Raw genomic sequence first — 24,051 nt, forward strand, 5'->3', positions numbered from 1 at the left:
GCCTCACCCTTGAGACAGAGCCCCCCAGACCATAGGTACAGGCCAGGGCTCTGTCACTGTAGGCGATGTCACTTCTACCAGAATGATGAACTACCGTTCCCGCCCCACCTAACTGGAGGGATGAGATGGGGTGGGGAGGAACACAAACAGCACCCTTTCTGGCAATATCGCGTGTGTAACGCGTCCATCCCCAAGGGTGGGCTGTCCTGTGGCTGTGGGTGTTGGCAAACAGATCCACCTCCGCTCTCCCAAAGTGAGCTCAGATCTGCTGAACCACATTGTTGTGCAGTCTCCACCCGCTCGGTTGGAGTCTCCAAGCCTGGGATGTGAAGGGCTTTCAGAGACAGCAGGTGTTCTGATGCCCACATCTATAGGCTCCCTGCCAGCGCCAACAGAGCCGTGGATTGGACTTCACCCTGTGTGTTGATGTATGCGCTGGAGGAAATGCACCACCAAACTAGAAACACAGCTTGGAGTGGATTGTGGATGTGTGGTGTTTGGCCCCCTCGGCTCTCCTCGGGGAGCCATAACACTCACTGCACTCCCCTGGCAGGTCCCTTGCATCCAGTGAGAGACTCATCTGTGAAGACTGACACGGATGAAGACACCCTGCCGAGCAGCACCTGTGCTGCCAAACAGTGAGAGACCCCCAGAATCGCAGGTCCTCCTGCACTAGAGTTGCTTCCTCTTGAAAGGAAGTGGACATTCTGCATGAAAATGTGTACACGTGAACAACGCATCTTCGGCACTCTCCACCGCCAAACTTTCCATAAATGGGAGTTTAGCCCAAGGGGGGGGGCGAGGTCGAACGGGCTATAGTGTCCCTGAACGCGGGGTTGCTCCCTGGTGTCTTCGAATACACCGCAGCTGGAAGAGACGTGATGTCTGGTCGCGTCTCTCCGGCTATATCTGACCTAGATTGGCTTTAGCTCAACTCATGCCGTCGCAGCTAGTCAGCTAAACGCTGTGCTGGTTTGGTTGAGCATATGTCGACAATGTGGTTGTGTGTTTTAGGAACACACACACACTGTCAGTGAGCTAGCAGTGTTCCTGTGGACACTGTCGGGAGTGCACGGGGAACGCAGAGTTAGCTCGCATTGCTGTATTGTGTCACCGCCATGGCAGCAGCCATTCATTGGGCTGCCAGGCGAAGTAGCCGACCCATTGCGCGGGACAGACAGCCGGCTAGCGAGGAGGAAGCCCAGGTCTTACTACCGTCTCACTCGGATGCCACCAGGAGAGCGACGTGGGACATGGGCTTCTGTCCCAGTGGTTTGAATAGCGCAGCAAAGACCCGGGCCCTCCCACTGTCTCTCTCGAGTTTAGCAAGGAGAGCAGTGTGGGCTGTAGGTCAGATCATTAGCTTAGCATCGGTGAACGTGCAGTTTTGTGGAGACTGAAGTGTGTTACACACTGAGCCGAAGATGGAGGGGGTTCGGTGGGGGGGAGAATGCTCTTTAGGAATGTACTGTATTTGATCAGTTGAACATTCACAGCATTTTCAGTGTGTACACAGCAGCACATGAAACACAAATAAATGCATGCTGGACACATGGTCTGGTGGTGTGCATCAGCCTCTGTCCCTCTGTCACCCTTCTTTTTATTTTATTTATTTTTAAATAAATAATAAAGCTTAGACTTTTTCCAAGGGCTGCAATAGAAAAAGGCTGTGGTGTCCTTGAACGCACCATGGGCCGTTTCCGAAAAGTTGAACCAGCCGTGGTGTCTTTGAACGCACCGTGGCCGTAGTTGGAAAAGGCCAACCGGGCTTTGAACGCACCACAGACAGTGTGACTGTTGTTGACACGTCACCCGGTGTTGACATCAGCCTCAAGCTCACAGCTTCCCTGTGAAGCAGTGGCAGGTAGACAGCCTCGCCTGCTGCAACATGCGCTACGAACCACTTATGGAGAAAATGAAACCAACCGAAGCAGCGAGCGATATCTTTCGTCCCGCTCTACCGAGAGAGACCTGACTTTGGCTGTCTCTCTCCGGCTATAGCGGACCAGCCTAGCTGCACTGTGACCGCTCAGAGAAAGAGATGTCGGCAGGGCAGCGTGTCTGTTATGTAACACACTTTCACTGCCGGTGAGCTAGCAACGCGCCCGTGCGAGTCCTTGTGGGCGCGCTGGGAATGAGTAAGAACAGCTCATTTCTCGGCTGTCATGTCGTGGAGCGTACCATTATGGCCGCGCGGACTCGGCACTCAGGCTAGCGAAGTGGACGCCCGGGCCTCACCCAGCCTCTCACTCGGTTCTGACCGGGAGGGCGGCGTGGGCCGAAGGGGGAACCGTTAGCTTAGCGTCGGTGAGCTAGTAATGCGCCCGTGCAAGTCTTCGTGGGCGCACTGGGAATGCAGAGCTACAGTAGACTGCTGCATTGCCCAGTTTCCACGGTAAGAACAGCTTGTTTCTCGGCTGTCACGTCTTGGAGCGGACCATTATGGCCGCGCGGACTCGGCGGTCAGGCAAGCGAAGTGGATGCCCGGGCCTCACCCAGCCTCTCACTGGGTTCTGACCGGGAGGGCGGCGTGGGCCGCGGGGCGAACCGTTAGCTTAGCGTCGGTGAGCTAGCAACGCGCCCATGGGAGTCCTCCCCCAGCAGAGACAATAATACCCAAGAGACAATAATACAAAAACAATACAAGATAAAAGCATGAAAACACTGAAAAGACTAAAATACACATTAAATATAAATAATAGATAAATATAGATAAATATAAAATTAGGAAAATACAATAAAATAAAAGGGATAAAATGTAGTCAAATAAGATCGGGAAAGGCTCTACTATAAAAGTATGTTTTAAGAAGGGACTTAAAAGAGTTCACTGACTCAGCCGACCTGATTTCCTCGGGCAGGCTGTTCCAGAGCCTCGGGGCCCTGACAGCAAACGCTCTGTCCCCTTTAGTTTTCAGTCGAGACTCTGGAACAGAAAACAGACCTCTGCCCGAGGATCTCAAGATACGTATGGGACTAAAAGTTCAGAAATATAACAAGGCGAGAGGCCATGAAGAGCTTTAAAAGTGATCAATAGAATTTTAAAGTCAATTCTAAAACATACTGGGAGCCAGTGTAATGAAGCTAAAATAAGGGTGATGTGGTCATATTTCTTTGTTCTGGTTAAAAGCCTGGCAGCTGAGTTCTGGACAGTCTGGAGTCGATCAATAGATTTTTGTGTTAAACAGGTGAAAAGGCTGTTAATAATCCAGGCGTGATGAGATGAAGGTGTGTAAAATGGTCTCGGTGTCCTTAAAAGTTAACATAGATCGCATTTTTGCTATATTTCTAAGTTGATAAAAACATGATTGAACAAGCTTTGTGGTGTGCTGCTCGAAATTTAAATTACTATCAAACCAAACACCAAGGTTCTTTGCCACAGGCTTAATGTGATTTACTAGGGAACCAGAAGCAGTATTTGATTTGCCATCTGTTGGGACCCAATGACCAGGATTTCTGTTTTGTCTGAGTTCAGCTGGAGGAAATTATTTGACATCCATTTTTTAACTTCACAAAGGCAGTTGTTAAGTGAACTCAGCATTCCAGGGTCTGTGGATCTGACGGGCAAGTATATTTGTGTGTCATCAGCATAAATATGAAAAGAAATGCCATGTTTATGGATAATATGTCCAAGGGGAAGCAGATACAAGGAAAACAAAATGGGTCCTAAGACCGACCCCTGAGGCACACCATATTTAACCGAACAGAATGAATAGACATAGTTGTTTACAGACACGCAAAACTTCCTATTTGACAGGTAGGATGAAAACCATTCTAGGGCAGTACCAGAGATCCCCATCCAGTGCCTCAGTCTGTCTAACATGATGTTGTGATCAATGGTGTCAAAAGCAGCGCTAAGGTCCAGGAGTACCAGGACTGAGTACATGCCTTCATCAGCAGACATTAAAAGGTCATTGGTGACTTTAAGCAGGGCAGTCTCAGTGCTGTGGTACTTCCTGAAACCAGACTGAAACTTTTCAAATATTTTCCAGTACAGTGAGCAGCTGTTTGGACACAATTCTTTCTAGAATCTTTGCAATAAAAGGCAGTTTTGAAATTGGTCTAAAATTATATGGGAGGGAGGGATCTAAACCAGGTTTCTTTAAAAGTGGGTTCACGCAAGCCGTTTTAAAATAATCAGGGACACAACCAGTAGATAGGGAGCTGTTGAAAACAGAGATCAAATGGGGCCCAACAGAATCTATTACTTTCAGTAAAAACTTTGTAGGTATTAAATCAAGTGGGCTGGAGGACACTCTCATTTGTGATACTGTTTTTAAAAGCTCAGACAAGTCGATGGGATAAAACTCTCTTGTTGCTGGTGAGGAACCTCTGAGTAAGAGGCCGCGGGGGTAATAGAGGCTCTGATTGACACCACCTTATTGGTAAAATAAGATAAAAACAATTCACAGTCATCATTACTTCCAGCTGAGGCACAAGGAGGGGTTGGGTTTACCAGCTGATCCACAGTTTTAAACAGAAACCTGGGATTGTGTTTATGTGGAGTAATGAGTTCAGAAAAAAAAGGATGCTGAGGCAGTAGGGACACTGCTATTTATACGTCACGCACGTATTGGTAGAGGCGTCCTATTGGTCGGCTACTTGCACGATAAAATTTCAGTGGGCAAGTGCGTGCGTGTGATTGGAGGAGGTAGTACCCATAGAGTCCAGTAGAGGGCGGAGCCTGTGTGAGATAGAACTGCGGGTTTGCTTGGACCCCAGTGATCTGAACAAGGCCATACTAAGACAACATTACACTGTTCCTACAAACTACTTTTGTGCAAGCTTGCTGGTAAGAAGATATTCACAGTGCTAAATGAAAAGGATGGCTATTGGCAAGTAAAGCTAGATAAGGAGTCATCGCTACTTTGCACCATCAGCACTCCATTGGGGCGGTATCGGTTCAAATGCCTGCCTTTTGGAATCAAGTCTGCAAGCAAAGTCATGCAGCAACGCAATTGTGAAACATTCGGAGACATCCAAGGAGTTCACAGTATAGCTGACGACATGATCATCGCTGCATCTACAGAAACATGATGACATACTACAGAAGGTGATGTCCAGGGCAAAAGAGGCCAACGTGAAATTCAACAAGGACAAAATACAGTACAAGGTGACCAGTGTCAACTACATGGGCCACATTGTATATACCATATATGGCAAAAGATAAAGCCAACGCTGAAATGCCACCATCCCCTGACAAAGCAGGACTACAGCGTATGCTTGGCATGATAAAGTATCTGGCGCAGTACATCCCAGGTGAGGCGACCATAACGGCACCACTGAGGCAGTTACTGCGGAAGGACAATGTATGGCAATGGCAAAACGAAAATGAAGAGGCAGTAAAGAAACTGAAGGATGCCCTCACATCTGCTCCAGTGCTCAGGTTCTTTGATCCAATGAAACAACTTATCATACAAGTGGATGCATCTAAAGATGACCTGGGAGCGTGTCTTTTGCAGGAGGATCACCCTATAGCCTATGCATCCAGGGCACTGAGCGAGACTGAAAAGAATTATGCACAAATAGAGAAGGAGCTCTTAGCCATAGTCTTCTCTGTCAAAAAGTTCCACCAGTATGTATATGGTGTGAGGGTTAATGTTCAGTCAGACCACAAACCATTAGAAACCATACTGAGAAAGCCATTGGGAGCAGCTCCTTCCAGACTGCAGAGAATGCTACTCCAGCTACAGCGATATGATATCAATGTCACCTACACGCCAGGCAAAGAACTACTGATTGCGGACACTCTCTCACAAGCTGTCATGCCAGAGCAAAGTGTAACAATAGATGACATCACGGATGAGAAGGTCATCTATGCTTTGGAGCCAACAGATGCCCTGAGTACAGAGGCTCTAGAACAGCTAAGGTCCGCAACTAAGAAAAGACAAAACACTGCAGCAGGTATAAGATACACACAGACATGGTTGGCCCAGACACAGGAAACAAGTAGAAGCAAGACTGACACAATACTGGCCTATCAGACACACAGTGGCTGTGAGAGAAGGGGTGATGCTCACTGGAAACAGGATAATCCTACCAATAATATCACACATCATCTCTGAGCTTCCTTGGCTAAAAGTGGGAGCTGACATCTTCGAAATAAAAGGTCAGTCATACATGCTGATGGTTGACTTCCTCTCAAAATACCACGAGGTACTGAACATTAAGGAGAAGACATTACACACAGTCATCAGCAAAATGAAAGCGGTCTTCTCTAGAATAGGGATACCAAAAGAAATAGTGTGTGACCATATTCCATTTGCAAGTCAAGAAATGAGAAACTTTGCAACATCTTGGGGCATAAAGCTCACTCACTCCAGTCCAGGCTATGCACAGTCCAATGGACTAGCTGAAAGAACAGGGAAAACGGTGAAACATGTTCTCAAAAAGACACAAACAAACACAGACCCTCACCTCGCACGACTCACCCTGAGGAACACACCTGTAACAGGGATGGAGTAATCCCCAGCTCAAATGCTCATAGGCAGGGTCCTCAGAAGCACTCAACCAAGCTCCACCACAGTTCTCCAGCCTGCAGTGCCTAAAGATGTTCACTCAGCTCTCCAGAATCTGCAAACAGCAGCAGTACTACAACAGAGGACCAAAGCGGCTACCGGAGCTGCGTCCAGGTAGTTCTGTTCACAGGGAGACAGCACAAGGTTGGCCTCCAGCTGTGGTCGCTGAACAGAGAGATGAACCGCGTTCCCCATGACATAGTGACACCATCCGGTCAGCACTACATACGCAACAGACGCCACCTGAGGAAAACGCCACCCTGCGTCCAGGTGAACTTAGAATCAGACTTCCTGGATAATGAGCAGACCAGCACGCCAGACAGAGAGTATGGACATTGAGCTCAAGGCCATCTCAAACCAGAAGTGGCCGAGTTGTTCGACCACCTGAGAGGTATAAAGACTTTCTGATGAGCCAGCGGTAAAGGTCGCACTCCATCTGAAGGTTAAGTGCTGGCAACCTCTGACCCTACTTTGACATGCCCACAAACAAAAAAAAAGAAAAGACGGGCAAAGACACACTAAGCTAATAAACTGAATTGTTAAGTTGTTTTGTTGTGTTAAAGAAAAAACAAAGGACAACAGACAAGTTAAAGAAATTGTATTTTGTTTGTGCAGATGGTTTGCTAACATTTCTGTAACTGTAACAGAAGTTATAGATCTGTGTTAATATGAGCTACAAGGTCACTAGTTCTTGTGTTAAAACAAATGTGAGTTAATTAGTAATGGTAATGGAACACAAAGTTCAGTTTGAAAAGAGATTTATTATAGCAGCCGTATAGTGTAACCTTCATACTGTGAAAGGAGGATGTAGTAGATATAGTGCCGCGCACTTATACTATTGTGATGAGGTTATTGTCCGAGGAGGAGGCGGAGTAACTCCAAGGTGTGATTAGTCAGGTTACAGCTGAAGGAATGTATCACTAACATGTTGAAGTTGGATCGTAAATAAACTAAGAGCTCATGCAGTTAAAGCCAAGTCTCTGGATGTTCACCAACATTATAAAACTATCTGGTCATGCAAGGTCATAACAGTGATAGACTGTGTGACCTTGCCAACGGTAAATATCAATAATCATTAAATCATGCCATACTACATTAAAAAGCATTTCAATGGAAATTAATGACATAACGTCAACTTATCTCCATCAAGCCTGTACACGTAAGTTAACAGCTCCGTCTCCAGTGGAGCTAAGTGCTGGTCGGCGCCATCGGAGCGAGGGGATTTTGGGCATGGCAATGCGGTCAATGCAAAATCATGATTGGTCAGTCAAACCCACCAATGGAATCTCATATTTGACTCGCAAAACTTTTCGACATGCAAAACGATTTAACCTGCCAAACCTTGTGACTCACAAGGAAAACCTTTTGACTTGCAATCAAAGAGGACAAATTAGCATTTAAAAGTTTTTGTGATACAAAAAAGGCCTGTTTGTTTTTAATTACAAACCTGATATTTGATTGCAGTGCAATAAATATGCTTGTATTAAAGACACAAAAAGACCTTCATATGCTTTTAGACAAAATAAACTGTTATATAACTCCAAATAATTTGACCCAATTTGATTCTGACTCAGACAGCCTGCCAGCTTATACCTCCACTGACCTCATTAATGGAGAAACTTTATTGCTCTTATAAGGAAATCTCTGCTGAAATAAGAGTACCGCTGAATTGCAATATAATTATTTACAATTTTCATAATAACTCAAACTCTCAGTGCAGTAGCAGCGCCTCTTTTCTACACAAAAAAGAAAAACACTTCTACCAAGCTGTTTTTAAAGGCAAAATCAAAGGAAAAACATGAAATCCATCTACACGATAACAAATGTTTTGATTTCCAGGCTTTTTTGTCCTTGTAAATTTTTAAGGCACCAGACACTTCTCAGAACTTCTGAAGAAAAGTTCCTGATTCCAAATTGAGATCCAAACATCAGGTAGAGATCTATTCAGAGCTTCTGTCTGAGTGTCAGACGTCTAGCTCTGTCACCTTGATGGATTGAGGATGGTTTTATGATGGCATGCACACAATCCCCCCTCTTGGGCAGAAAGATGAGACGTCAGTATGGAGTCAGAGTTTCCAAAGCTGTCATGTCAAAGCTAATTGGTTGCCACAGTAACATCAGAAATAGCCCACAGGGGTAGTGTGCTTCTGTGTGTGTCTGTATGTGCACAGGGACACTGTTTCATCGTAAGGATATATCAAATTTCTTGTCTGTTTAATGTAAATGGCTAATTCAAAATAGCTGCTTTCAAATATAATTACTAGTAAACTAGTTGAACAATCTCACCACAAGGTCCATTTAGTAGCAAAACTGGAGCTTCTGGTCACATCACACGATCTTCCTCAGCAGATTAAGTATGCACAGCTGTCATGCAACAGTAGATGTCCAAAGTTGCAGAACAACTACTAAATGTAATTTTAAGCCAACATGGATGAGAAATCCTTCCAGTGCTCTTCAATTCCTGAACAAATTCCATCTGATGAGGAAGACTATACGTGAAGAAAGCTCCAACATGACTAACTACTAAATTGACCGTAGGATGACATTAGGGATGCAACTAACCTTCCTTCCATTCAACATTCCTTTCATTTTCGTTAATTTACATATGTCAATTATTTTCTCGATTAATCAATTGTTTGGTCTATAAAACTTTAGAAAATGATTAATGCTGCAGCTCTAGGTAACATTGTCATTTTCAAAAGGTAGTATACTTTTCACAATAAACTAGGACAAGGTCGCAATATGGCCAAGTGCAATATTCAAATCACAGGAGCTGCAATTTCTTTGATAAATGTAAAACGTTGTATGTATGAATGTACAACATACCATTATAAATGAAGCATTGTGATACTACAAAGAAGTCCCTGCCTACAAATCATATTATCCAGACAAAGAACATGCTTGTTTGTTAAAGACCACAGCAAAAATCACAACATTTAGATATTTTTCCAGTAAAGATTAAATGTAAAACACTCATATCGCAAAATAATTGCAATGTGATTTAGACTGCCGTGACTGAAGTTTTTTCTTTTTTCATTTAATTTAACATGTTAAATAATAACAATAATAATAATAATAATGGGCATAAAAATCTCAGAGCTTTATTTGCCAACATTTCCAGTGTGACTTTGATAATAATAATGACATGTGAATGGATATTACTTTTGAATTATTAAATGCAGTTGTAGAAAATCCATTCAATGCGCTGATTTTAACTTTTTTTTTTTAATTGTTTAAATGTGCTTATAGTATTCTAGCTCGATTGGAACTTTTTGGCTTCACCTACACACTTCAGACCTCTGCTTTTCTCCTGTGATAAAATCTATGGGGCTATATTTTTAAATGAGATGATATCACATACTTTAAGCGAGACAATCTATCATATTGGCTTTAAATAGTGATAATATGATTTATCGCCAGTAAAAACATCCTCCAGAGGACCTCCTATAGAGCAATTAATCATTCTTCTCTAGAATCTTGGTTCATAGATTTCTTTCTACTTAAGAACCAACACGTGGAGTGTTTATTATGTTCCCAAACCACTATAGAGTCACTTTATCATTTTCTGTGCTCCATCTTTGTATCTGTGGGTGTGTATTTGTGTGTGTGTGTGTGTGTGTGTGTGTGTGTGTGTGTGTGTGTGTGCAAATGCGTGTGGGTATTTGCTATGTGTGGCTAAAAAAGGTTTGGAACAGTCTGAGAAAAAGTTTGAATGTATTAAACTGTCATAACCTTGAGCTGGCACAAACGGGGAATCTTGCACAGACAAACTTTTTCACAAACAATAATTAAATATCTTGCTCGAGGAGAATGATTATACAAAGAGGTGCATGTAGGTCTAAACTATGGGAAATGGTGGGCACTAAAGGTATTACCATAAATATTATTGTAGTGTGTATTTTGCTGCACAACTGTGCAAGCAATGGGAGCTTGGCTTGATGCAGTAATGATTTACCTTGACCTTGTTTTATTTCGACAACTATGCCCTTCCTTTAGCCACAACTCAACGTCCAGGTCATGACAATTTCATTATTCCACCACACTGAGACCGACTAAATGAATCATAGTCTGCTCTAAATTTGATAGCATTTTTGCACAACCATCAGCCAGTCTGTTATTTTGACAGACAAGCAAACACAATCAAAAAAGAATGAAAATTAATGTTTTTCTTATTTTCTTCCTTCCAGGCACAAAAACTGGTTTCAAATCTAACAGTGGATACTTCTCTATGTTTGGTAAGATGGTGTTGGGTATGTTTTGTTCTGTGCACTCCAATCAAGGTTCCTATTAGAGCCCAAACAGTAGTGGATTTGTGAGGCAGATTAAGATATTGATGTTTGAGTTACAAAAACTGTAATATTAAAAAGACATATTACCAAATATTTTATATGGATCTCTTAAATTTGGTTATTATTATTATTATTATTAATAATAATTGGTTATTAAGGACAAATATGCATATATGTGCTCAACAGTTTAAAGTCGAAAAATCAACTTGTAAATGCTAAACATGCAAAAGAAAATGAAATCAATGTGCATTTTCATCCACTACAATAGTGGGTGGTGCTAATTTTCAGGTGCCATGACACCATTGCAGAAGAAGAGAGTGCAATGTAATTAAAAGAGTGTCAGTCAAACCCGAAATGGTGAAAAACTATATTGAAAACACAATGGAAATATGGCATTTATGTCTGTTTCGTGTATTTATTTAAGGAAATTTAGTCTCCTCATCGGTCCACACATAGCTGATGTTTTCATCTGCCATTATTTGTAATCTCTTTAGCGCAGCAGAAGCTTTGGTGGAAGCTCAACATACATGATTCATGTACTTTAAGATGTATTCGCTTAGTCTGTTTCCACTACACTTTATTGCATTTTGTTTTTAAATTGTAACGCCAACATTTTCACCTCAACATGTGTAAAAACATTTATCTGGCGATTTCCCTCCTGCTCCATCATAATAATAATTATTGTTCAGACATTGTATAGGGATCTAGTTCTCACCCCAAGTGTTAAATATATCACATAAAACAAATGTGGCCACAATGCAAATAAAGATTAATATTTCTGACTTTCAAAGTCATCGATATCAGAAAACTTACTATAATATTGTAGTTATACAAGCTGCATGTATTGTGATTCTTTAAATTTCAGATTCATGGTGAAGTCCACAGAAAGAAAAAAACTTCTAAAATATTAATATTAATTATAATATTAAATATAAATATAATAATATGTCAACTTCCCACTTAATGTAACACAAACACCTTCATCCTTTCCCTCAGAACCATCAACTGGATGAGTCCGGTGACTCAAACGCCATTGCTAGAAGCTCAGCAGCTGAACACACCTGCTTACATCACTCAAGTATGGTCCTCACACTAGCCTTTGCTTTAACACCAATAGTGTTACAGCTTGAAGGTTTCCAGCTTTTGTAGGATCTGAGGAGTATGTATCAACACTCTAATCTCAAGAAGTGATTCAAATCATATTAATTTAAACCTTTACCAAAGTGGGGCACCTCCATTTTTCTTGAAATGGACAGGAGCAACAGAGGACTGTAAGAGCACTGCAATCACAGACAACAGTGGATTATATCTGAGGATCGACTGCATTGGAAACAGACCAGCTGAAGCTGTTGCTGAGATATCAGCTCATTTGCCTTCGGTGCCTCAAGGGGGCAATTTGGTGAGATTCACACTTAGGAAAAGTTTTTGGGGGAATTTTTTTTGGGGGGGGGGCTAAACCCTGTGATCTGATAATCGTGTGAATAAACTCACTTCAGAACGTGTGCCATCAGTGCACTTTTGACTGAACTGACATTTAATAGACACACTGTCTGGAACATAATTCATAAAACGTGTGAACTCATTTAATAGCCATAACATTTTGTCAAAGGACAAAGACAAATCAGTCACAAGAACGTAACAAGTTTCTCTTCTACATGTTCGGTACTAGGTATAGATCAGTTTTGTAGATTTATTTGATTGTTATGGTGGTTTGTGGTTTTATCGAGTCGCCCGTAAAAGAACATTTTGTACATATGAAGCATAAAGTGTACACTCTGTTACAGTATGCTGCTTTTAGCTTGTAACTTATAGTCTGTAATGTTTTGAGAGTCTATGTTAGTATCTGGCGACTGAGGCATCTCAGTTTTATCCACTGTAGCTATGGTTTCTAAAATGTGATGGGGTATGGTTCCTTACTCATGTGGTTACAAATATGACTTTATTGTGTGATTATGTTTTGCAAAGTGCATAATGTTATCTTAAACCACATTTTTATAGAGGAATAACAAACTCTCTGTAACAGCAACAAGAACATAAAGATCTACAAAAGTGTCTGTAATGGTTAAAGCGAAGTAATGTCATTCTTCTGTTCTATTGAAATGCAAGTTTTGATGGTTTGATCCAGATTCTTCAGACTGCCCCTAATTGATTTAATTTTTCAGTCATTGTTTTGTCTTGGTAGGGCGCAAACGGACAGGGGTTTTGACAAATAAAGAATGTGTACATACCCACAAGTAAAGCAAATGCCAAAAGATAGAAGCCAGTAAACATTAATTGCTAGCAATTACTGCTGATACAAATGGAGGAAAACACTTAGATTGTTGTTATGTACATGACACCCTCATTATCAGAGACATTAAAAGAATGTACAACATAATGCCAATGAACACTGAAAACTTATTTTAAAACATCTCAAAAAAAAGTGTCAAATGTGTCACTTCAATGTATGATCCGTGTAGACATCTAAACTAAAGCCTGTAATGATGCATTACGTTATAAATTGTGTATCGGATTTGTTTTGCCTTTCTTGTTTTTTTGTTTGAAAAAAAGGTTTGGTCAAAAAATACTACATAACGTAACATAACGTGTTTATCTCATTTGAGCTATAGATATTACACGCGAAAACTCTAAGACATCTAATATAGGAGGCAACCTTTATATATACACACAAACATAAATAACATGTCAATTTGGTTATCTGTTCAGTGCCAAACAGCCTCAATAAAATGGTGAAGAGTGACTCATGCTGGTTTCTACATTCAACATTAGATACATCCTGTATATGGCTCATATCATTCCTTTTCCACCAATGCTAGTTCACCTGTTATTTTAGCAACTAGAAGGGACTCCTGCAAAGCAGGATTATAAAACAGCACCTGGCAGACAGGCCGCTATTGTCAAACAGATCACATCAGTCCCGGTGCGGTGTGACACAGGCAGACAAGGACGCAGCCTACAGAGGACAGACTGCTCAGTGGACAGGATGGGGACACATCTCGCAAGGAATATGGCCCACCTCTTTTGGCACACTGATGGAATACTTGACCTAGAGAGAGCGCCTAAGATTTATTAGACGTGTCACAGAATCGAAAGGTCCAAAATATCCTCCTCATGTTATGCATGAGATGGAAATGACAACTGTCCATTCTAACTGACAAAGGAGGTAAGTATAGTGATTCTGATCATTTGGAACCATACAAAACATATTTTTAGAAAATGTACAGGTTAAAAAGGACTCATTCAACACTTGGATTAGGTGAGAAAACTATTACCGGTCGGTGAAATATACAGTACAGCCACTAACTGGTTAGCTCAGCTTAGCACAAAGACTGAAAACAAGGCCAAACAGCTCAAATGACAATTTGCCACAGGGGGGTAATACATTTGTCTATTTCTTGGCTGGGAATAGTTGCCAGCCAAACAGCAGAGACCGCAGGAAGTTACTGGTCCCATTACTGAGTTTTAGAGGTGCTGATAGGATGATTTAATAGATGATGGGTAACTAAAGCAAGACCTACAGTAGATGTAAAATGCTGATATCCCAACAAGAGACAAATTATGTCATCAGGCATCTACTGTGTTCAAAGTTGCAACAAGAACATGAGGACTTTTGGAAAGGTTCGTTTTTAGAAAGATATGTCAGGGGATCTTCTAAATCTATTTTGTGGTTGACAGTTTTCATCAAAAGCAAAACCAACAATAAATTGATCCTATTATTGTAGCCTGTGTAGCCATATCTTGATTTAGCTTTATTGTTGTTGAAAATCTAAAAGTACTAATTATAACAATAAAATATTTTTTTTAAACTGCATTATGTATATTCAATTCAATTCATTATTTATTTATTTATTATTATTATTATTTCTTTCTAAGAGGGGAGAGGTCAACAGAATATCCACACAGAAATACAAGAAACGTAACAGTGGTACAGACTGAAAATGAATAATGGTACTTATTTTTATAGTAATGTTAATGATAATAATAACAATGATAGGACTAGTGATAACAATTGTAGCAAAGGGTGTTGAGCAGGAACATGGGGTTAGCAGGCAACTCGCAACCACAGTTCCAGACTCCACAGCTCCAGAGCCAGAAAAACCTGCAGAAAGTGATAGGATGAGAGAGGAGAGGGACGAGATAACACAAGACTTCGGGAAAGGGAAGAAGTCAAGTTAGTAACATGCATTAATGGGATCAGGTTGCATACAGAGGGAGAGAAAGAGGAGGAGAGCGAAGCTCATTGCATCATGGGTCCACCGGCAGTCTAGGCCTATAGCAGCATAACTAAGGGATGGTTCAGGACTTACCTGAGTCAGCCCCAACTATAAGATTTATCAAAGAGGAAAGTCTTAAGCCTCTTGAATGTGGAGATGGTGTCTGCCTCCTGAACCCAAACTGGAAGCTGGTTCCACAGGAGAGGAGCTCAACAGCTGAAAGCTCTTGCTCCTATTCTACTTTTGGAGACTCTAGGAACCACAAGTAACCCTGCATTCTGGGAGCGCAGTGCCCTGGTGGGGTAGTAAGGTAACTATGAGCACTGTAGGATAAGATGGTGCCTGACCATTAAGAGCTTTGTAGGTTAGAAGAAGGATTTTAAATTCTATTCTGGATTTTACAGGAAGCCAATGAAGAGAAGCTAAAACAGGAGAAATATGATCTCTTTTCCTGGTTCCTGTCAGAACACGTGCTGCAGCATTATGGATCAATTGAAGTGTCTTAATGGACTTATTCAAGCATCCTGAGAATAAGGAATTGCAGTAATCCAGCCTCGAAGTAACAAATCCATGGACTAGTTTGTCATGTTATCTTGGTGAGGTCTCATAACTACACCCAACAAATGTTAAGGATAATTTTTGTTTATGTTATGTGTTTCTGAAAAAAAGGGGGAAAAAAGAATATCGGCCAATAAATTGGAATATCAGATTTTTAAATTGTCAATATTATTGGTCTTAAAAATCTCATAACGGTCATGCTCTACTAAAAACTATAGTGCACAGCTCTTTTAGGAAACGAATCAGTCTTTTTTACAAATTAAAACACATATGAACAAACAAAATAATGTTTTACAGGTTTCTTCAGTGTCGTTGTGCTTGTTCATTTAAAACTTCTTAAACAACCACAGCACTCCAAACTCCTGTACCTCTTCATGGGATTTGATTGTAGTATATCCAGAGATGTGATTGGCTGAGCTGTTGAAGTTTTAAGAATGCAGTGCACATAATAGCTGAAGCCTGGAGACACAGTTGTCATTAAACCTATGACAAATATTATTGCTCTCCAGGTTTACTGCCATAAAGCCCCAAGGACTCGGAGATAGTGTTTTGAGACTCTCCTCCCACGTCTATAAAACCACCACAAGTCTACTCAATCCAAATGTTCACCCATGGCATAGATTAAAGAGGATACTGATAAAACAGTTCAATCATAGCAGCACTGCCTGGTAGGGATCACATCTAATTACTGCAACTCTGACCTCTCCACCAACTTTGTTTCAGCACCTCAAAACTACTCAGTGGATTTCACCTTTTCCATTAACCAGGACAGCAGCAGCAATTTCAGTTATTACTTTCTCTTTTGTGTTGTGCCCAAATGTCACAGTGCGCCAGACTGTTCACAGTAAACACTCCATGGCATTGGTTATTTTGAGATGCTTCCCCTCACATCTTTTCCAGGCCAGTGCAGGGGCAAAGATAAGAGATAGTAATGCTCTTCGTTGATTGCACACTGAAGCCACAAGCATGAGCTCTACTTGACTGAAAAGATAGAAGAGACTGAAAACTTTTTAAATTCCTGGATGGATTAAGGAAATAGACGAGAGTGAATATGACAGAGCTGGAGATTACCTCTTAATGTACAGGCCGGAGAGAGACACGTTCATCTGTGTGCCCCCCCGATAGAATCGGATCACTTAAGTCATCATATTATTTCAAGTAATATGCAACAGAATTGAAATAACCAGTAAAGTGTAGAATGTACAGCAGAGCTGCAACTAATGATTATTTACATTATCGATTCATCTGTCATGTTTTCTTTTTTATAAGTCTATTACAAAAAAGTGAAAAATGGCCATCACAGTTTCACAGAGTCTGATAAGCTATCGCGACACAGCGTCATGCAACTTTCTCACGTGAGTCTTTCAACTGACTTTGTCTGTAATCGCGCTGCCCCAAATGCTCACTTCATGTTTGGTCTAAATGCACAGTAAGGTGACATCTTTAAATATCTTGTTTTGTCCAACCGACAGTCTAAAGCCCAAAAAACATATTCAGTTTACAATGATATAAAACAAAGAAAAGCAGCAAATCCTCACACTGGTGAAGCTAGAACCACAAATTATTGGTATTTCCACTTTATTTCAGAAGCAATTTTTGTCATATTTGTTGAAATTCTCTTTACATCCCAACATCAATCAACAAATCAAATGCTCTCACACAAATATTTAAACATAATCTGGTATCTGCGGATGTTGCAGGACTGCAATAAGCACAGCCAATCATTTCATTCAGCCCGAATGCCTACCTGCCTACCTACTTGCGAAAATGTGTTTGGAGGAGTGGCTTTGGAGGGAGGCCTGTCTCTTGCTGCTCCTCCTATGTTGCCTACCACAGCCTTAATAAATTACTTCCACAATTAACTGATTATCAAAATTGTTGACGATTAATCATTTCAGGACTACTATACAACAAATAACTAGAATGACAGTTATTTCAGTTGACAAAAAGAGTCATTCATGGCAATATGTAAGATTAATGCAACCGATTAAGTATTCATAATACAGTAAACTATCTCACACTGCCACAACATAATACACTAGAATATGTATTACACCATTTGCAACTAACGATCTGGAAACCTAGTAACACAGTCAATTGTTCAGGTTATTTACTGTAATGGGAACTCACTGTAGGCCCACTAATTGCCTATCATTTTCTTCATTTGTGAACTTACTCACTACATGAACTACATGAGTCCAGTTCAAGATGCTTAGAAATGTCAATTATATACCCTTTAAAAGAACCCTATAATCTTATATCTTCTGTCAAGCTCAAATGGACAGACTCTATGCTAAGAGTTACCTATCATCATTGTGCTTCACCTGTAAAGAAAAAATGACTACTGAACTTTTCAAAAACAAACCCCCTTACTGAAGAACCTGGGTCATTCTCGTGAGTAATACTGAGCACAAAACTGTGGACTGTCATGCCACTTAGCCAGTAGTTCAGCACCAAGGAGAGCTCCATTTCCACAAAGGGCAAAGACTGGGGAATATAACACCAGCTGTTCTCCATTAAGGGGATGACTCTCCCACATGAGAATTTGCTCAAGCTTCACTTTAAATTACTAGTGGCCATTCATTTTCCCTGCAAGGGTTAAAGTCTGCAGCCTCTCCTTTCAACTAGTGTTTACTAAGATGTCTTTCTTGTCTGGTCACAAATTGTGAATTTTCTTCCTGCATAATGCCACATTAGGAATCTCCTACTCCTACTGCAAACATGCTTTGTCAAGTATAACAATACATTTGATGGTATTTTGCATAATGCATCCCCACAATGGTTATTCTTAGTTTGTCAAGAGAGGCACAGCTTTTATTTTGAAGTTGCTTATAGCTGTAACATCTGAGACCTTGACACAGTGGTTATGTCCTTCGTGGAAAGGGCTGTACACCCAGCTGGTGGCTAATCGTTACACAAACATGATACCTTGAATGACTCTAGTTGAGTAAACCTTGTGTTTTCAGGCTATTTGGTATCAGCAAGCAGACAACTCACATAGAACAGATTTATTATGTCAAAACAAAATATGTACAGAGTTGATATTTGGCAAACGGGGCTCTTGACACTTCCCACAAGCATACACTCAGCTCTGAGCTCAGCACAACAGAAATTGGGCAGTGGGGATAACAAAAGTCATCCTTAAAGCCAAATTAAATACAGAGCCAGGAAACAAGTGTCTCCTGGAAAAAGCAAAATAGGCTACTGTTTAATGAACTGAGGTGGATAAATCTAAATCCAGCAATCCATCCATGCAGCTGCAAGATAATAAAAAACATCTATGCAGCAGATGATAATTATGAACTTAATCATACTCAACTCACAATAAAAAATGTTTTGAGCAGTCTCTTCTGAAATGTTATGTAGCACTGATAAGCAGCAGATGACCATCAGTATACCAATAAAGCTTAAGGTTGGCAATGAGTGCAGCTGAGTCATGCAGCACTGTAATCCACAGACCAGGAGCTCAGCACTTCAGATGCAATTATGATATGAAAAACTGTAAAGCAAGCTGTCATATAAACCCATTGATTTAAGCTGAAATGATGTATTATTGATTGGCAGTGTTTAAATAAATTGTGAAGATACACCCTATCTTATGTGACAACAGCCATGTCAAGTTTGCCATGAGGCCAATACTACAGAGAAATAGTTGTGTATGGGCTGTGTGGAAGACAACAAACTAGCTTGCATCCCTTAAGCCAATATACAACACTTTACTAATCTCTGCTACAAAACATCAGTTTGCATGAAGCCAACAAACAAGACAAAACAACAGGAACAGTGAGGGGGGAAAATATGCTTCAATTCAGCCCATAACACTAATGATACTTAAATGCGAGTATTCATATTTCACCATTATTTAAATCAAAATACCATAATGCAACTGCCAAACAACCAAAGACGAATGAGCTCAGTCTTAAAAAGAATATCAAGCAAATACCGCACATACTGTATGTATGTAAAAAAAGAAACCAACAGATGCCAAGATGCAATATGAGAAACCTGAAGAGCAACATAACCTGAAGTTCCCAGGTAAGTTACACAAAATTAAAGGGAGAGGAAGTGATTCTGCAGAAGGGTTGTTGGTATTTGAACTGCCAAACAAATACCGTTACACCCCTCCCTTAAATGCCCCCAAATTTTTAATCTCTTAGGTTTCTCCAGCGTTAAAACACTTTTGCCCTTGCCTGGTAATATAATTTTCTTCTATGTTTCTACTCTTCAGACCTTTTCTTCTATGGCTGTTTCTCAGCCATCTCTCCTTCTTCACAGTGCCTGGAGTCCAGCACGTTCAATGTTTTTTTTTTTGAGGCCACAAAACAGGGGCTAGCAAACTGTCAGAAAATATTCGCTGATTTTAACAAAAGGTGTCTGGGATTACAATCGCTTACTATCCCTTTAACAGAGGCAGACATCAACATAGTATACACCTAGGCATAAACGTATTAAGTTACCTTGCTGAAGAAAAGCAGTTATCCTCAATAACATAATGTTGTATGTAAATAAAATACTGTTAGTATGACCAGTATGCTGTGAAAAAAATATTCACTTTTGAGAAGATGTGGAGAGTTTCTGACAGCTAAGCTTTATCCTAGTTGGTGAAAATTAGTACACAGGTGTCCACTAGTGTTACCTGGCGCCAAAATGTTTGCTGCCAATCGACACAAATGAGGTCAAATATACTAATAAAATGAATGCAGCTATTTATAAAAATAAGTGTAGTTTTTTTAAATGTAGTTTACCAATTAACAAACTGCTACAACTATAAAAATTACAAATTTAAGCAAATACTTTATTTGTGTGGCTACAGGAGATGGGATATTCCCCATTCTACCAGCATAGCTTGAATGCTGCATTATTAGCTTGATTTGATGTTTTCAACTATGGGAACCAGCAATGTGTCCCCTTGTTTGGCTGCTATAAAATAAACTTTTCTGTGCAATGTACTGTGCTACATTAGTTAATAAGGAACTTGTGGCAAAATGTGGGAAAGCGTTTTTACTTTCAGCACATGTCATAAATTAAAATCAAGAACTATCTCCTATGGTGGTGTAAATAAGACAAAGTCAGTTTAACAGTAGCTATTTCTGCAGCCAATTTTGTCACAGTCACCTGACATAATAATGGCTCTGCAACAATACAGTACAGTTTATTGTTAACATTACAATACAATCTACTGTATATGCCAGAATGAGGCCGTAAGTCATTTGTGCATTGAATCATGCCAGATGCCTGAAGGACTGTAAATTACTGAGAAAATGCAGAATAGGATCGAGGACATATTATACTCTTTAAAAAGATCACCCGTAGATCCTACAAGATGTGTATTTCAAAAGTCATGATGAGGTGGTAGTGGCCTCACAGAAAGTCATTAGTTCATTTCTATTGACCTCCCCATTAGGCTATATGTAAAGCACAATGACATTAATATTTCCTGAAGCTAAGGCCTGGACGGTTTGATTTACAATCTGCACTGGCATTCAAATTCTTTCAGCAGGAAAAAAAAAACCCAACAGGATTAAATTGAATGGTTTGGCAGACATGTCCACCCCCCACCACGATTAATTATATTGCTGAAAGTGACAGATTAATCAACATCTCTTGGTAATACTGGAGACAAACCAAGACAAACATAAAAAAGCATTCTCTGCCATCGTCAGTGAATCAGGGAACTCCAGAGCTTTCATTTCTGCACTGACCCATGTAATGCACTGAGGCAATCCGCTGATTCACATCTCGCCTACTTTACCCACTTTAGCTCATGAACATTTTGTAATGTCATCATGGCAACAAGAAAGGAAACTGAATTATACAACATATTTATAAGAAGGAGGGAACACACATTGGCACTGATCGCTACATAGTGATCTGACTTTGAAAAAAATAGATAATAGTGTTTGGTTGAGCAGCTGTTTTTGATAAAAATAGTAATCAAGTTAAAAATCTGAGAGCATAATTTAGATTTCAGTTTTAAATGAGGGACACATACATATCATTTTTTTTAAAGAAACAACCTAAATGAAGGAAAAATTCTAAACTTATGTTGTAATTGCTTGACTTTCTTTGTTATATTTACATGGCAGGACAATCGATTTTCGCACAAAATGCAAAAGAGCAATCCATGTCTCATCCTAGTGTTTTGTCACCCTATGCATGCCACACACCTCTTTGAAGCTAGGAGGCTTCACAAACCAACCATTTTAATCCATACCAAAGACACATCAAACACAAGCATCTAAATGAACTTATATCACAACATTACTCGCTCTGTAATCACTGTACATGGCTGCAGTTATTGCTATCCAGATATCTCTCATCTCGTCCTACGCCGCAGTCCGACCACAAAAGAAAGCTCAGCTTCAGCTCTGATCAGCTGTGTAACTCATATCACTCAAATCACAAAACTCACAGAATTATTAACCGGATAATAACAACATCAAACACCCCAATATACATTTACAGTTACAACCGCTGACTTAATTTAGCCATTTTTAGTGTTTTCAGTCCAAAAAAGGCTGTTCTCTGTGTGTGAAAAGATTGCCCGGCCGCCATCTTGGTATTGCCCAATCCCCCTGAGCTCTTAGGTTTCAAATTATTCGTCTGCTCAATATGAAGAGAAAGAGTCCACTTGCATAAAAATGTTGATCAATTGGTCAATATTTCAATGTTTTGGAAGCTTTAACGTTATGTTTTTTGAATGTGTTTAGAAGAAAACTCCCAATAAAAGTTAAGATATGTAAATATGGCCAAAACATGGACAATCGCCTGTTATATTTTTGAAAAAGTTTGTAATAACTGTTGTATATTAGTTTCTTTTCATCAAATTTAAAGTTACAGTTGTTTTCCAGGTGTATTAGAAGATATTCAGTTGCATTACAATCAGTTGGTTTAATGGTTTTAATGGAGATATTGCTATATTGATTCCAACGGCCTGCTGGCGGGCCATCAGGTCCTTGGAATCAGCTTTTGGTATGTGCACACAACTGATATGTTAACTTCATCCTCATATGATAGCTACACTGTTTGAATGTCATTATAACCGCAATAACTCTGAATGTAAACAACTATGATATCTTGTATTCAAATTATCCGCTGAACTCTGACCTTTCGAGTGACACCAAATCCGACCAAATAGGAGCTCACATGTCCCTTTCACAGCCTACAACAGCCAACAAGAGTCCGAGCTGTAAGCAAGGGCCAGCCCCGGCGTCTGTTTCCAAGAGTTATATTCTGAAAACACTGGTACAAAAGCCCCAAGGGTTTTAAAGAAAAGGTTTAAACGAAAAGCAAGCAAAGTGTAAAGTAGCATTCAGAGTTTACATAATTTTCACACAATGAATAGCTAGGTATCAATTTACATTCTTCAGAGAACTCTGCAATCCTAATTTCTCCTTCCCCTTTCAGCCTGCACTTGCACCATGGCTGTGGACGTCATTGCATCCTACTCCAACACACAGGCAGCTGACATCAGGCATGACACACAACTACACAATACATATTTGCATTATGATGCCACAAAATATCCAAATATATATATGTGGCAAACTGCCCAAAACATAGGAAGAGAAGAAGTCAATTGAATGTGAACTAAGCAATAGATTCCTAAATTTGAAATGAATTTAAACATTATTATCATTATTAGCTGACTCTCTGGAATTAAAATAGAAGTTGCTATTTTTTAAGAGCCAGACAATATGAACATCAGGGTATCACTTTTTCACCAGTACCACCAGGTTCAGCACAGCAGTCACTCCAAATATTTTCAGCACATTCCCTTTCCAGTGCTTAGCAATGACCTCTGTTCACTTGACTGTCATTTTGAAAAATAACAGCCAGTCACACCTTGGAACAGACACTCGCCTTTTTGTTCAAAAACCCTCAGACTTTATCAGACTCGGGGCCAATTAGCTGGTCCTGGTGTTCACATGCACCTATTAGCATGTTACAGTGTTATCATAGTTAAGGACATGCTCAGTAAGTCCTTTTTTATGAGTTTAAAAGCAAATAACTTAAAACCTTGTCAATATCTATGATATGAAAATGTAGATAACATACATGGTGTGCTGCATTGGATATCTGTAAGAACTGTCATCAGCTCTTCCTCAGTGCTGTGACCAACAACTTGAAACTGCTGGGATGAACATTGTGTGAAGCCAAGTCAAGCCAACGTCAGCTGATTTACACTTTTGCGTTTACTGTCACACAATCTGAAATTCTGAAGAATGACATCTATTACCCTCAGTAATTGAAAAGGGCCAAAAATAGCTAAAGTTTGTCATGTGGAAACTTCTAAACATCTCAGCCAGTCTTTGCTCACATTCATGAATCAATAATAACTGTTCAAAAATTCTCTTTTACCCTTTCTCACCCATTCGCTTTTTGAGTTTCAGGTTGTCTGCACGCCGTCAATTCCACAAAATTGGGTAACATTATGTATCATTTTCAAGAAAATACATCGCACCTTTGGAGAAT

At 40.3% G+C, this 24,051-nt stretch overlaps 1 protein-coding gene across 1 annotated transcript in view; it reads left to right on the forward strand.

Moving 5' to 3' along the window:
- The window catches only part of gfra1b (gdnf family receptor alpha 1b), a 44,066-nt gene extending 30,750 nt beyond the window's left edge, over positions 1-13,316 (forward strand). The window contains exons 9-10 of the mRNA XM_038734909.1: positions 10,703-10,750; positions 11,801-13,316. Of these exons, the coding sequence (XP_038590837.1) occupies positions 10,703-10,750; positions 11,801-11,953 (201 nt within the window). The 3' untranslated portion in view covers positions 11,954-13,316. The remainder of the gene's footprint in view (positions 1-10,702; positions 10,751-11,800) is intronic.
- The last annotated feature ends 10,735 nt before the right edge of the window (positions 13,317-24,051 follow it).

Source organism: Micropterus salmoides, unplaced genomic scaffold (assembly GCF_014851395.1).
Source record: "Micropterus salmoides isolate LMB-PRFRI ecotype aquatic unplaced genomic scaffold, ASM1485139v1 Ms_hic_scaffold_21, whole genome shotgun sequence".
Lineage (NCBI taxonomy): Eukaryota > Metazoa > Chordata > Actinopteri > Centrarchiformes > Centrarchidae > Micropterus > Micropterus salmoides.